This window comes from Artibeus jamaicensis, unplaced genomic scaffold (genome assembly GCF_021234435.1).
Source record: "Artibeus jamaicensis isolate MK-2021 breed Jamaican fruit bat unplaced genomic scaffold, CSHL_Jam_final scaffold_537, whole genome shotgun sequence".
NCBI classification, from domain to species: Eukaryota; Metazoa; Chordata; class Mammalia; order Chiroptera; family Phyllostomidae; genus Artibeus; species Artibeus jamaicensis.
Genome location: NW_026522047.1, coordinates 18393241 through 18407558, shown reverse-complemented (window position 1 = coordinate 18407558; position 14318 = coordinate 18393241). Strand labels below are relative to the sequence as shown.

General features: G+C 44.6%; 1 protein-coding gene across 3 annotated transcripts in view; it reads right to left on the bottom strand.

The window, feature by feature from the left end:
* Positions 1–14318, bottom strand: part of ARHGAP10 (Rho GTPase activating protein 10) — a 246072-nt gene that overhangs the window by 65365 nt on the left and 166389 nt on the right. For all 3 annotated transcript variants that reach the window (XM_037162342.2, XM_053658368.1, XM_053658369.1), the window contains 2 exons: positions 11072–11177; positions 9576–9735 (listed from right to left, as the gene is read on the bottom strand). In XM_037162342.2, the coding sequence (XP_037018237.2) occupies positions 9576–9735; positions 11072–11177 (266 nt within the window). The remainder of the gene's footprint in view (positions 1–9575; positions 9736–11071; positions 11178–14318) is intronic.

Sequence of the window (14318 nt, the reverse complement as noted above, 5' to 3'; positions counted from 1 at the left end):
GCCCGCCTGGAAGGAGACACCACGAGGAAGATGACGTGTGACCCCTCCAGACAACCCTGTGTTGTCTTCACTGTGTCCTCACTACACCACACCTCTGTGACAAAGCCAGGTGTCAGCCCAACCAGACTCTGGGTCCCGGGAGCCTGCCAGCAGACCCCGAAACGTGGCAGCAGTCCTGAGACCCTGGCACACCCAGAACCGCAGCGGTCACACTTCCCCGGGAGACGCTGCTTCCCATGCAGCCACATGGCCCTGACTTTCAGTCACAGGGAAACCGGAGGGTCTGGCAGGCGCGTGCCCACTGCACATGAACAAACACCGTCACCCCTTCATTTAGCCGTTCTCTGGCTAACGTACAGAACTCAAAACATCTGGCAGGTCGGATATCACCGGCTGCCGTTCTAAAGATGCAGAAACTGAGATAGGCGCACACAGTTGGCAGTCAGTCACCACTACATTCAGCAGTGGTGCCTCAGAATCGTTTCAATTCTAGGGAAACTCGGACGAGTTCAGATGAGAAAACAAGGCTGCGTGACGAAGGCCTGAACAGAGATGCCCCTTCGAACTGCCCCAAGTCAACTTCCTGCCCCTCCTCCACGCGCACTGATATCAGGGTGGTGGAAAGTGGCCGTCCCTCGTTATTTATAAAGGCAGAATGTCTTTCACTGGGAGCTCCTACTCTCCTTGGCCGAACTGACAAACAAATATTTCGATAAAAGGTTTCTTTGGTAGCTGGCCCCAGGTGGGGAAGAGGAACAGCCATGTGTTACCAACGGCATAAATCATGAATCTAAAACAAATGACATCCTCACCTGCTCCCCTCCAAGTTGCTGGGCAGAAATATGGAAAAGGACTTCAGGACTTTGGCTAATAAGTCGAGAGCCAAAGACGAGAAAGGCTGAGCCTGAAGGAATGTTCCGGACCCTAACTTCCCACAGACTACACTGCAGCTCTTGGTTTCTCCCCTTGGTCACAGGTTCCCTACCTGGGAGTCCCAGAAATTCCTAACACTGTATATACGCTTCTTTGGGGTACACATCAGGTCCTCGGACAACACTGTTTCATTCAATGACATTCTGTCCTAAGGTTAATGAGATGCAGTAGGAACTTCGCTCTTGTTTATATCTACCAGCCTATAGCAAACCAGTTTCATGACATGTCTTTTTGTTTCAAGTCACAGAACCTGCTGATGATGGTAAGTAAGGACTTACTGTATATAGTACACTATTTTCTGGGAAAGGAACTCAAAGCTCCCATTAAATTTTCAAAGTGGCTCCTAATAAAATAAAGCTTCAAAATTACAGCTCCAGATAGAGAGAAAGGATGTCAGATGCAGGCACAGACTTTAAAGTGTGGGCTGGCTGACTGACTGGCAGGCCCAAGGACCGCCCAGCCAGGAGATGCGGGAGAATGCAGTGGCAGATAAAATGGATTACAGATAGAAAATAATTACCTAGAAAAAAAAGAAACCATGCAAGAGTTGAGAGAAAAGCCATCTCTGGCTTGTCAGGAAAAAGCTGAAGAAGAAAGTTAAAAGAAATTCTACTTGTAAAACAACAGAAATGTGGTCACAGGTTCTGGGGAGCTTCCATAGCCTGGTTCAAGCTAAAATGATGTTGCTCAGACATCCTGGATCTGTTTGCCGAAGGATGGGGCCCAGGAAGTAGCCAGTCTTCCAGACACGCAAGAGATACTGAAATGCAAACTAAACTGAGTCAAGACAAAGTCAGTGCAGAAACTGTGTATCTGTAAATTTATCAAAATGCCGGTACTTTGCACTGTATTTTTTCCCCACTGTCCAAAAACAATTTGGTTGCAACCAAAACAGTGCCAAGTTGACATAAGTAAAAATGGATTTATTAAAAAGCATGAGCAGGAAGTGGAAAGAGCTAGAACTCAAGACTGCTCCAAATGAGGAAGTCAAGGCCATCGATACTCACCTAGCAACTCTCCATCTCTTGCCTCTTCATCTTCAAATCCTTCCCTGCTCACTGCCTCCATGCCCCTCTGCTCTGCCCCACCTGACCTGCTACAGGGGTTTGTTTGTTCAGCCCCAGGCCCGAGGAAAGCTCTCACTGCAACTGGCTGGGCTTCCCCACGTCCCCATTCCAAACCTCTAGGAGACTCTGACTGGGCCCACATTCCTAGGTGACTGTTCTCATAGTTCAGCCGAAATCTGTGGTCAGCAGATGCAGGGACAGCGACTCCCAGTCCCACGAACGTGCTGGAGGGTCCATCTCTTGAGCGAGTGGTTCTCAGAGGGGCTGGGTTGTCTGCTAGGGTATGTTCGTGCTAAGTGACACGGGGCACTACAGATGGGGCAGGGGGAATGAGGGGTGTAAAGGGAAGAGGCTGTGAGTTCAGAGCCTAGAAGAGTACTCTTCGCCCAGCCCTGGCTGTGTGCAAAGCAGCAGAATATCTTTCAGGAAAAGAGAAAAAACTTTTCTCTGCAAGTATCCTCGTCTGATGCAAATTAGCACTGGATAGGCTTCAACAGTATACATGTGTATTAATATAAGCTTTCATCATTTTTTATCCCAAAGTTTTTGTCCAAAGCATGCAGCTGATTTTCCTACTCTGGCTTTACAGTAAATAAAAATCATTTTACGTAATACTGAACTAGTGATACTTCCTGTTTCTCTTCTCCCACTTATTCTGTTTGGTGTAACTTCAGATTTCTGAAAATACATTTGAACATCGAAATATTTTGTTTGGGGCGATTTAGTTCGATCTCCATATATATTCCAGATCTGCTGTTTCCAAAGATAAAAATACAGCAGTCCAGGCTATTAGACGGTGACCGTGAACACAAAAGACTTCCTTCCATTTAAGTCATTTAGAAAGAGCAGCAGCATACACTCTAGGACTTACCGGCTCCGCCTCTGGAGTCCCATGTTTGAATCCCAGCACTACCATTTAGCAGCTGTGTAACTCTACAAGAGATGCATGTCAGGAGTGAGGTGTACGAACCAAAGGATCATACTCCTCCTCATTTTTAATTCTACGAACACTGACTGATTGAGTGCCAAGTTCCAAGCACTGAGCATTGCTCTGCCTTTGCTGATTTGCATTCCCAGAGCCTTCGGCAGAGAATTCCAGTGTGGATCTGACCTCCGAGGTCTGCTAGCTTTCCCCAGACTCCCTGGTCCCAACTCTAGCATGCACATGTTCCCATTATTTAAGAAAACAAGCAAGTCCTTCCTTCTGTGAAATCAAACACTGACCCTCTGGTAGGTTCTGCCAACATGTACTGAGTATGCTTCCCTAGATAACAAAGAACAAATCTACCCCCTTCCAGACTGCCGCTCCTCTCGATGCTTTCTCCATGCTGCACCCCACAATACCACAGAATGGAAGGCCCTCCTCTCCAAAATCTCCTCTTACCCACCGCTCTCACCCCAGGGGAAAATACGGCCTACCCTCTGCAAAGTTCCGCAACAGCACAAAGCAGAGACGTCATGCGCTGTCGCTCATGGAAAGAGCCGAATTGGGAAGACAATGTCATTATTGTTTTCTGACTCTACTTAAAAGATGCAGAAAGGATGATAGAAACTTTTCTGCGCTTTCAAAGCTACTTTTTAAACACTATAGAAAATGCAATGCCCGTTGAAAAAATATCTAACATTAAGGTTTTCGTAGCTACACCAAAGAGGCCAACATTCATGAAAACTGAAAGAAGAAAGCTAAACATCCCGTGAAAATTTGTCAAATATCCTCGTCTTGACTTTTACACTGAAGAGTCACTCCTCAGCCAGACACAAAGCGTTGAGAAACTTCGGCGTTTTATTGTTTTGCTGTTGTTTAAGACATTTATTTTTCTCTCCCATGAAAGCCGGTGCTGCCTAGCAACCCGAGGCCAGCAAAGCTAAATCAGGAAGTGTTTTTTAAAACAGATTTCTTTTTCCCATTAAATAACAAGCAGCTCTGAGGCTGGGAGGTTCCTTGTCCCTAAAGACCGAAAGTTTGGCACACTACTCACCTGGGCCTCCTTGACATTAGAGGACGAAACCAACCCACAGAAGAGGGGGAAGACGCATCTTGTTTTCGCAGCCACGGCGATGGAGAATGGGCTGTCCCGTGTCCACAACAGTCCACGTGTGGCCACTGATGGACTGCAAGTGGGGACTGAGCAAGGAATTCCTTCAACCAGTCCACCACTGAACCTGCGACAGGGAAGCATCCTCCAGCTTTTGGCAGAGACGGGTAGATGCAAGTCAGAAGGTGGTCCCTGAGTTAACAGGAGTAAGGCCATGCACCACTGACACTCTTCGACATGTGCCTGTGACTTAACATTCTGGTGATCACACTGGACCCCTGCTGGGAAACTATCGCCCTTCTCGCCTTTACTCTTTCTAGGTACTTCCACGACCGGAGGGCACTGGCTATTCAAGGACGAGGACCTGGCAACACGTGACAGTGAGAAATCAAAGTGTTCTGAAGAGGATGAGGAATAGGAGCAGAACGCCAGCCTTTCCCACACAGCATGACTGTCATGTACGGCTTCTATGGTGACACCAGGAACTTGAGACAGGCTACCTGCCGGGGAGCCTGCTTCGGAGGCTAAGATGCTTATTTTGACCCACTTATTAGAATTCTCATTGAGGAAGAGTTTTATGTAAACAAAACCTGACTGTCCCCCAGCACCTGGGGGCCCATAGAAACGATCATAAAGGCTGGAAAACACTTCACAACCCTGAGAGAGTCAATGAACATCAGCACACACGGATGACCACACGGAGCTGAGACCGGCCCACAGTCGGCTTATCCCACTGAACATCCAATGAAAAACCTTAATGAGACAAATATCAGCTGGATTATAACTATGTTCATTATATTATGTAAATCAGTTTGGTTGAGAAAAACGTTATATCCCTTACTTTGTATAAATTGCCAATGTAAGTATAAACATAAAATAGGGTGGCTATTAAAAGAAAATGACCCTGATATTAAAGGTTTCTTTGATGATTCCCAAACAGTCTCCGGAATCTTCACGAGCTCTCGGGGACTGGGGCAGACGCACAGCACAGAGAGCAGGTGGCTAGAGTACAAGAGTGATTACCAGGCTGTGTACAGCCCCGGTCCTGCTCTGTTCACCCTTCCCCATCACGTCTGTCCTGACTCTTCCTCCTGGGCTTGCTTCTGTCATATGGGAAACATACAGAATACATCTGTATGCACTATGGCCCCAGGCTGAACACCCATTCAAACCCTTCCGATGGGATTTCAGCCCTTGCTCTCAGCAGACATTTAACTCCTGCAGAGAACATATGCCATCTGCTGGTCCCCACAGCCTCCCACCTGGTGACAGAACCTGACGTCACTGACAACGTCCCTCAACAGCCCTGACACTGAACATGCCTGCAACTCTCCTGGCTCCATTTTTATGCCTAATAGTAAAATCCCAGCATTTCTCAAGTATATCGTTCTTACCTTCTCCTACTGGTGGAAGCAAAGCATTTGAGGTGAGACAACCCTTAGTTTAAACCCAGGCATCGCCACTTACTAGCTATGGGCCACGACCACATTAGTCTATCACCCTTCAGCTGTCTCACATGTATAATAAAGGGATAACATATGTCACAAGAATTTTGTACATGCATAGAAATACTATTACACATATATGCAATGGAAATTGTATATATTTTAATATACTTTAAGCATGTGTGTATACATACACACATATTAAACACCAGGGTTATTTAAGATGAACACCCAATATAGCGAGTCAAAAGCACTGGATATAATGAGCATCCAATCAATACCCTCACGTGTCCACCTCATGCCTATTTACACTACACTCTCTCCCACTAAACTCTCTCACAAGGCTGGGCCCACGCCTCCAACTGTCTGCCAGACATCAGACTCCAACAACCATCTGGCTTCCTAGAAAGTGAGCTCATCTCACTCCTGCCCATTTTCTTCTTTCCTGTCATTAATGGCACCAACACTGCGCCGGGTCAGAGTCCTCAGCATCATTTTGAACACTGCCCTCTGATATGTCCCACAAATCCACCTCACAAAATGATGCTCTCCAGCCTGTAACTCCCCGTTCTCTTGGTCTTTTTATTTCTACTTTCGACTGCAAACTTTGCTGCCAAATTAAACATCCTGAAATAGTCTACTCAAAAACCACGACAAGCCCTGCTACCTGTACAATTAAACCCAAGAGTCCTTCGGCGGCACTCCCAACCTCCCTACACCTGGCCCCAACTTCCAGTCTCATCCCAGCTCGCTCACCTGGGCTGCAGCAGGAGCTGCACTCGCAGAACAGACAGCCCCTCTGTGTTTTCTTGATTACATGACCCCCCACATCTGAAATGTCCTCCTCAAATATCCCCGCCTGTTCGGACGCCATTCTGAAACCAATGCAAACCACCATTCAGGACACGTTCCCAGTGCCCAACAGCTGATGCACTAGCTCTCAAGCAGCGGTCCCCAACCTTTTTGGCACTAGGGACTGGTTTTGTGGAAGACAATTTTTTGACAGACAGGGAGGGGAGGATGGTTTCAGGATGATTAGAGCACATTACATTCATGCTCACCTCCTGCTGCGCAGCCTGGTTCCGAACAGGCCATGAACGGTGTGGCCCAGAGGCTGGGGACTCCTGTGTCTAATGTCCAACTGGCCGCTTCTCTTTCTAACAGCCCTTATTCTCTCCCATGTCCTGAAGTTATTGTTGGACATTTCTTCTTTCCCCTACTGGCCTCACAGACTCCCATCCCCCAAATCTCATACCATGTCTGACTCAAAGCAGACATTGTACTGAGTGAACACATGACCTATATACTTTGAGACCAAAATGTATGCAAAAATCACAAATTCCAAGGCACAGGCCCAACCTGAAAATCCCTAGGAATTTCACAGCACCCTTTCCCACCTGGGAAATGCAATTTTCTGGTTTGCAAATGAAGAAGGGCCTTGATAATGTTTTTGGCCCATGAACACTTCTTTTGAAACAACATCATAATGTATGATGTGGAAATGAAGCCAAAACATATGGATTACGTTTCCTACAAAGTACATATGGATTTTATGAAAACGGCAGAGAGGCGAGGATAAAATGTGATCTCCAAAGCAGATTCACTAGGGGTCTTGTTCTAACTCCAAAGTGAAGCCAAAGCTTTCTTGCTTTGATTATATATGGAAAGTTTCTTCTTCTGCTTTAGTGACTGTCCCAGTTCGTCAAGATTTTTCACATTCCTAGGACAGAAATATAAGTCACGGAGGACAAGAACACATCTCTTCTTTCATCTATCACTATCTTTCCCTCCCAGACACCACCTGGGTCCCTTCATTCCCTTTCTCGTTTCCCCTCCTTCCTGAGTTAGAGTATTTTCCTTCCTCACAAGACCACAGCTTTTAACCTCCCCTCTTCTTACTTCCTTTCCCTCTTTCTTTTCTTTCTCAACTATACACTAAAGGATCTCGATCCCTCCCACACCATGGTCAAGTCTTTGGGTGGCAACTGTGCATGTGTTGTCAAGCAAGCCTGTGGCTCCTGTGGGTACAGACGTCCATATGAAGTTTTCCTGCGAAACCACCCTTGTCAGCAGAAATATGATTCCTCGTCACAGATCCTGGACCAAGAACTGGGAAGTGAGAATGAAAGCAGACAAGGATGAAACTGGAGAAGAAAGAAGATGTTATGGGGAAACACTCTCAGAAATGGTAACTGATCCAAGCTCACGGCTCCCTCGCCCTGCTAAGCAACCCTGTGGTTTCTCCACTAAACCCAGGCAATCGGTGAAGAATCTGAAACTCAGCACTGACCCATCCCCCTTCTTGGTAGAAAACTTCGGAGCTTACATCGGTGTGCTTTCCTAGCATGACCAGCCTGGCCACGGAAAGAGAGAGAGGTGAAACAGAAAGCCCTGTCTCCACCTTGCTCCACAAAGTTTGATCTCTGAGAAGGGGTCCAGTTTCATCGGCTGTGAACCATTATGGTTGGCTCATCAACGCCACTTGGAAATTCATTTGTTAATAGGGTGGAAGCTGCCCTACCTACTTCCCAGCAGAAAAATCACGTACTTACCTTCCCAGCTTCAAATAAGAACGCAGGAAGCCACAGCACTAAACGGAAATCCTTTTATGTGAGAGCAAGACCCAGAGCCGGTGTTTTTACCAATGACCCGGATAAAAGTGTCCTAATCGGGAGTTAACCTAATCACAGCTGCATTTACTAAACAGCGTTGCAAAGCTCGTAGTCTAACAATTATTTATTTTTCAAAAAGTGAATAGTAGCCGCCAAGCTCTCTGGATAGCTTCGTGCACACTAATGAAGCTTACGGACAGCGTAACGGGGCCGTAAAAGGCACAGATCCACCATCACCTACTGAAAACTAAGAAACAAAAAATGCCCCACAAACTTCATACACCCATAAACACGTTGCTTTCACTAGGCTGGGAAAGAACATCTCTGACCAGGTTCACGTTTTCTCATTGGGAAAAATACTCAAACGAGCTAGAACTGTCCTAGCAAACAGCAAACGCAGCCAGGACCCGAGAAATGCTCCCGCAGTGCTGTGCTCCAAAGGACTGTCCCCGTGTGACTGTCTCTTTCCCACTCTTTTGACCCCCTCAAGATGAACTGAGTTCATTGGTCCATCCAATAAATATTAACTGAGCACCAGACATGGACCAGGTTTTATTCTAAATTTACAAAAAAGATCTCTGCCCTCAAGGATCTAGCAGGGAGAAGTAGCTAACAGCTAAGGAAATAAGTGAGTGAATTATACAGTACGTTGGATGGCAGCAATGCGAGAGGACACAAGCCCCCAAACAGACTTCCAACTCCCAGACTGGGGCCTGCTTTCTATCAAGGGCTATAATGTTCACCTTCACATCCCAGCACCTAATACACACTTGGGATATAATGCAATCCCACTTTTTCAAAAAACTTTTCAACAACAAATAAGTAACCAAGAGTCTGAACAGTTTTCAAATTCCCTCTCTCAGAGGAAAAATGATTATCAAGGCCCTGACCTGTAACTGGCAGAATGAGAAAAAGAAGTCTAAAAGCCCTCGAAAGAATCCATTGTATTTTGAAAAACCATGTCGACCCTTTGATTCCAAAGAAACAAGTCACAAGATGTGTCACCTAAGAGATTATTCCGTTCCAATCAGAGACTCTTAACCTGGGGTCTCCAGATTCACGGGGTAGATGGGAAATGACCTGAGGTTTTCTGGGAAGAATGTGACACCGACTGACAAAAATATTTTCCCTGTGTCACAGAAATAGAATCTGAGTTAGAAATCCAAGGACAGAAATGAAGGCAGGGGGGAAAGAAAGAAAACAGTTCACAACCCCATAGTCAATATTCCTTTGCATCTGGATTAAGTATTTCTTCCTCACGCCAGAGATATAACAGAAGCCAGGCGGAGCTCCATTATGAAGCTCTATCAGAAGATAGAAGCTCGATACGAATTTCTCAAAAGCAAGCTCATCATTGTGATAAATCAGTTTATTTCAATAAACTGATTTCAAAAAGAGAAAGAAGGAAATAATTTTACATCACGAGGTGACAAGCCAAATACAGCAATTCCTTTAAGAAAAAAAAATAATGCACAGCTTTACCTTTTCATGATTTTCGATTAAGATTTCCACGACGATGTTCTGAAACTTCAGATCCATGATGGCAGCAACAGTTTCCTCCTGCGGCCTCATCAGAGTTGGTCCAAACACCACTCCTAGATTCGCCACGGTCATCAGGTTCTGCTTGGAGTGGTTTGATACACTAACGTTGATGTGGGGGGTGGGGGGAAAGAAAGGTCTCTGGTTAAAAGATGAGCAAAAACCGTGGAATGTAGAGGATTCTGCAACCCTCCATTTCCCTAAAAACCAGGACTCAGTTGCCCTCACTGTCTGCAAATGACTGGATCCGACAAGACCGTACATAGTGAGGCCCCTGCCTGCCGTTCTGCTTCTCTCTCGGATGCTCTCTGCCCAAGCCACAGCGGCTGTCTTCGTAATTCCACGTATACACTACGCTTGTGTCCCTCAAAGGCCTTCATTTACTACTGCCCTCTACTCAGAACATTCCCTCCTTCCCCAGGTCACTGTGCTCTTGCTTCCAAGGACTACGAGACTTAGAAGAATTACCTTCACAAGCACAAAAACCGTGGTCAGGGCACCCACGTTCACCCCTTGGGCCAGTGAACATCCTGGACAACTGTTCTCAGCAACTCAAAGGTCTCGTCCGCATAGAGATTCTCCACAGCAACCCTCCCTGTAGCCCCACCCTCGGCGTGTACCCTCCATCTCCACACCCTGCTGTGCCTCAGCCACTTCTCACCTGAAATTATATTTCTGTCTGTTTTCTGTTTATTATCTTTTCCCCTTCGAAAGATGGGACTTCCTGGAAGTATCTTATTCAATTCTGTATCTACTAGCATGTAAAAAAGGCATTCGATAACTATTTGTTGACCAATGAATGAATGGAGACACCAGCATGAGGACCCTTGTCAGGGCAAGGGTCTTCTGGCCTTCCTGTTGCTTATCATGTAAAATAAAGGCTCAAAAACATAGTGCTCCTCAGCTTCCTCTAGCTTCAAAAACTCTATAATTACTGTAATCGAGGAGTCATATATTTGAAGAAAGGGCTAATTTCTCTACTGGATTATTAGATTTCGCTTGCTTTTTAAAGAGGAAATAAAAGGATTAGAACGGGTCTTATGAAATAACTACCTATTACTGATTAAACAAATTTTCAAGGACATTTTCAAACTTAGAGTTAGGCAGGTGTGAAACCGAGCTAAATTTGCTAACAGACTTATAATCCCATTGCCAGAATTTGTGTACAGGGAAGTGTATAATACTTTCTTCTCTTACTTCGAATAAAACCCCAAGCTGCTGGCACTGATGTTAAGCAAATAATTACACGGCTTCACGAAAGCATTGTATTTCAACAGTCTCGTCCAAAACACACACAGTGAGTCAGATGTCCAGGCTGCCCTTCCAGGTGTGGTCCCTGGTATTGTGTGTACAGCCCAAATTTCAACCGTTACAAACCCAAGAACACCACGCAACACCCAGAGCAAGACCAGGGCAGGCAGGCAGGGAGAGAGGCTTACTTGGTTAAGTGTTTCACCAAAATATCCAACATTTCTTTATTTTTTTCTGGCAACTTGTGTACCAAGAAATGGATAGCATTCACACGAGACTCTGGGCTCCCACTTTCTTTAAAAAAGAAAAAGAACAGTTAGGAGAGTATTCAGAATCAAATATATTCCTAAAAAATCACCAAATACAGTATCTCATCTGTTCAACCTCTGCAGGGAATTTAAACATGGTTTGCCACCTTTCAAAGGAAAAGAAAATCCATCCCTCTCCCTAGTCTGAATCTCTGCACGCCCCCCATGAGGGCTTTCCATGGGGCTGGGGTTCATGCCTTTCACGCACCACGGATACCAAACAAGAGCCAGACCGTCTCTCCTCTGGCACACTGCGCTTCCACTGTGCTCACCACGCACTAGCATGGGGCTTGTCCCCACTGGGTCACTGCCCCACAATGGAAGGCAAACACAGTATCAGCAAATAAACTCTTCCCCCGCAAAGAGTTGCTGACATCCTAGCCCCCCGTATCTCAGAGTGTGACTGTTTTAAAACATACCCGGGATTTGTGCTAATCAGGTATTATGGTGAGACGTGCAGGCATGAAAAAACTACCACAAAGGAAGAAGTTTATCCCCATAGATTCCGAGGAAAAGGAGGCGTGTCGTGCCATGCTGGGCCAGTCCAGAGGCAGAGGGAACACAGGGAAATGCAGACGAGAAGCTTTTTTGTGGTCTCTATGTGCAGGAACACGAGAGGTAGAGAGAGCAGGCTTTGGACTGGTCTGAATTCCTTCAGGGGCTCTGGGGCACAGGGGCTGTCCTCAGGTGTCTGGTACCTGGCCCTGGGTGATTAGGGCAGAACGTATAAGAGCCCAAAAGAGGGGCGTGGGGTGGTCTCTAGATTGGCTGGATGGGACATGGAAAGCACACTCAAGCTTACTTACCTCCCGGTAAGCCCCGGGAGGTTAGTCTCTCAGGATCAGTAAAGCCCCAGATGTTAAAACATCAACAAAAAAAGACACACTTAACACAGTGATTTCATTTGGGAATACAGTCCTTGCACAGATACCATCAGTTAAGAGGAGATCATACTGGAGACACATATTAGGATGTTCACGGAAGTGGCACTCTTGACAAGAGTCCAAAGCTGAAACCACCCAGGTATCCATGGACAGTGGAACAGGTAAATAGATGGTGGTGTATTCATACAATGGAATACTGTGTGACAACAGTGAAGGAACTGCTGAGCCACTCAACACGGATGAATCTCACAAGATAAGCAAAGGAAGCCAGATGCAAAAGACTATCTTCTGTTAGGTTCCATTTACGCAAGGTTCACATGGGGCGGCCCTGCTTATGTCGTCAGAAGTTGGGTAAGCATGCACATGACATCGGGTGGACAGTGGACCGGTGGCTATGAGACAGAGGCCCCAGGGCTCAGACAACATAGCAGTTCTTGACCTGGGTGCTGATCACGAATGTCCAGCAAGCTGTACACTTATTATCTGTGCACATTTCTATTCTATGTCAACAAAAAGTTCACTGAAATTAAAACTGCCCATAACCAATCTCACCCTAAGGTAAGCTAAAAGTAAATTCAAGTTTAATCCTTTGAGTTTTCCTCCCTTTTTTTGTGATGAGATGTTCAAACAGCCTATTTCATTTCATTTCATTTATTATGGACGTTCCTCCATGTCATTAAATGGCACACCACATCATCAACTTTATGATCAGTTAGGTTGCTTTCAGTGTTTTATAAGATTGAGTTTTCTCCAGGTTACCCTTCCATAGTAGTGTTTTAAGAGTGGGGAATGGGATTTTACAACACAGGACACGGTTGTGGCTAAAGAAAAAAAAAAGCAAAATGGCTAAGAAATGAAAAGGAACATGATAAAGCAGAACATGAATAACCAAATCACACTAAATAATGACAGACTCGTAGATACAGACTACATTGGACACTGGAAATATAAGTGCAACTATCTAAAGAGAGGGTGATAAACCATCATCAAGTTTTTAATCTGGGGTTAAAACCAAGATCTTACTAAATCAAAGCTGGAGAAAAATAAAAGCAAAACTATATTAGCATTTTCAATTCACAACTTTCATTTTTTCTTACTTCTTATTGAGTTTATTGGGATTACACTGGTTAATAAAAGTACATAGGGCTTCAGATGTACAATTCTATAATACAGCATATATTATATTATATTATATTATATTATATTATATTATATTATATTATATTATATTGTATTGCGTGTTCACCACCCCAAGTCAAGTCTCCTTCCATCACCATTTATGCCCCTCATACCCTCTTCTACTCGCAGCTTTAATTTTAAAATTAAAGCAGGGACTCCAGAAAAGTCTAAAGTTCCAAGGGAATATAAGGATAACTGCTCATAAGAATTCTGTACATTCAAAATTAAACAGTATTAAAAACTCTGCACTAAAAAGCTCCTTCTAACTCACGTGTCTATCTTGTCACTAATAATCATCTTTCCCCGATGAAAACCTATTTTAGTATTTTTGGATTTATGACTTATTCAGAAACACAAGATAGAGAAATTGTTTTACTTCCTCTGAAGGGTCTTCATTTCTAAAAATAGAATTGGTTTCGAAAAAGAGAGTCCAAACCTCCCACTGAGTTTTTCTCTCTCTCCAATCACATCTCACTGAAATCACACGCACTTTTTCCTCCAAGTCTGCTTTCTCCTTCTTTTTCCAAAAAGAAAGATTTTTAGAAATAAGGCTCTTAAAGAAAAACTACTTTTTTTCTCCATTTCTTTTTATTTTTACATTCAACAGCGCTTTCTATTAATGGGCATTTCCATGTGGCTATAACATGGGAATAACTTTAAGATACTCAAAAAAAGTTTTCTAAAGTAAATGAATTATCTTCAGTTTTAATCTACATAACTGACAAAAAATGAAAGGCATAACTTTTTTAAAATCTAGGACACTGAATTAAATAACCGTACCATCAAATTCCTGGCATATGCCAAGGAATTGGGAGTTTACTATAAGAGCAAATGCATTTGTAACCATGTAACTGTACATCAGCATCCCCACCACTTAATGTCTATCTGTGTATGACACTGTGCCAACTAACGGAGACTGAGCAAGACAGGCTCATGCTTCCATGTATCAAAGATACATGAGCAGATAAATGTTAAATTATCTCAATATTTAAATGCTATATGTCAATAGCACTCACTTCCCAGGGGACAAGGGGCTTCTTCAGTCAACAGACACCTAGTATTCC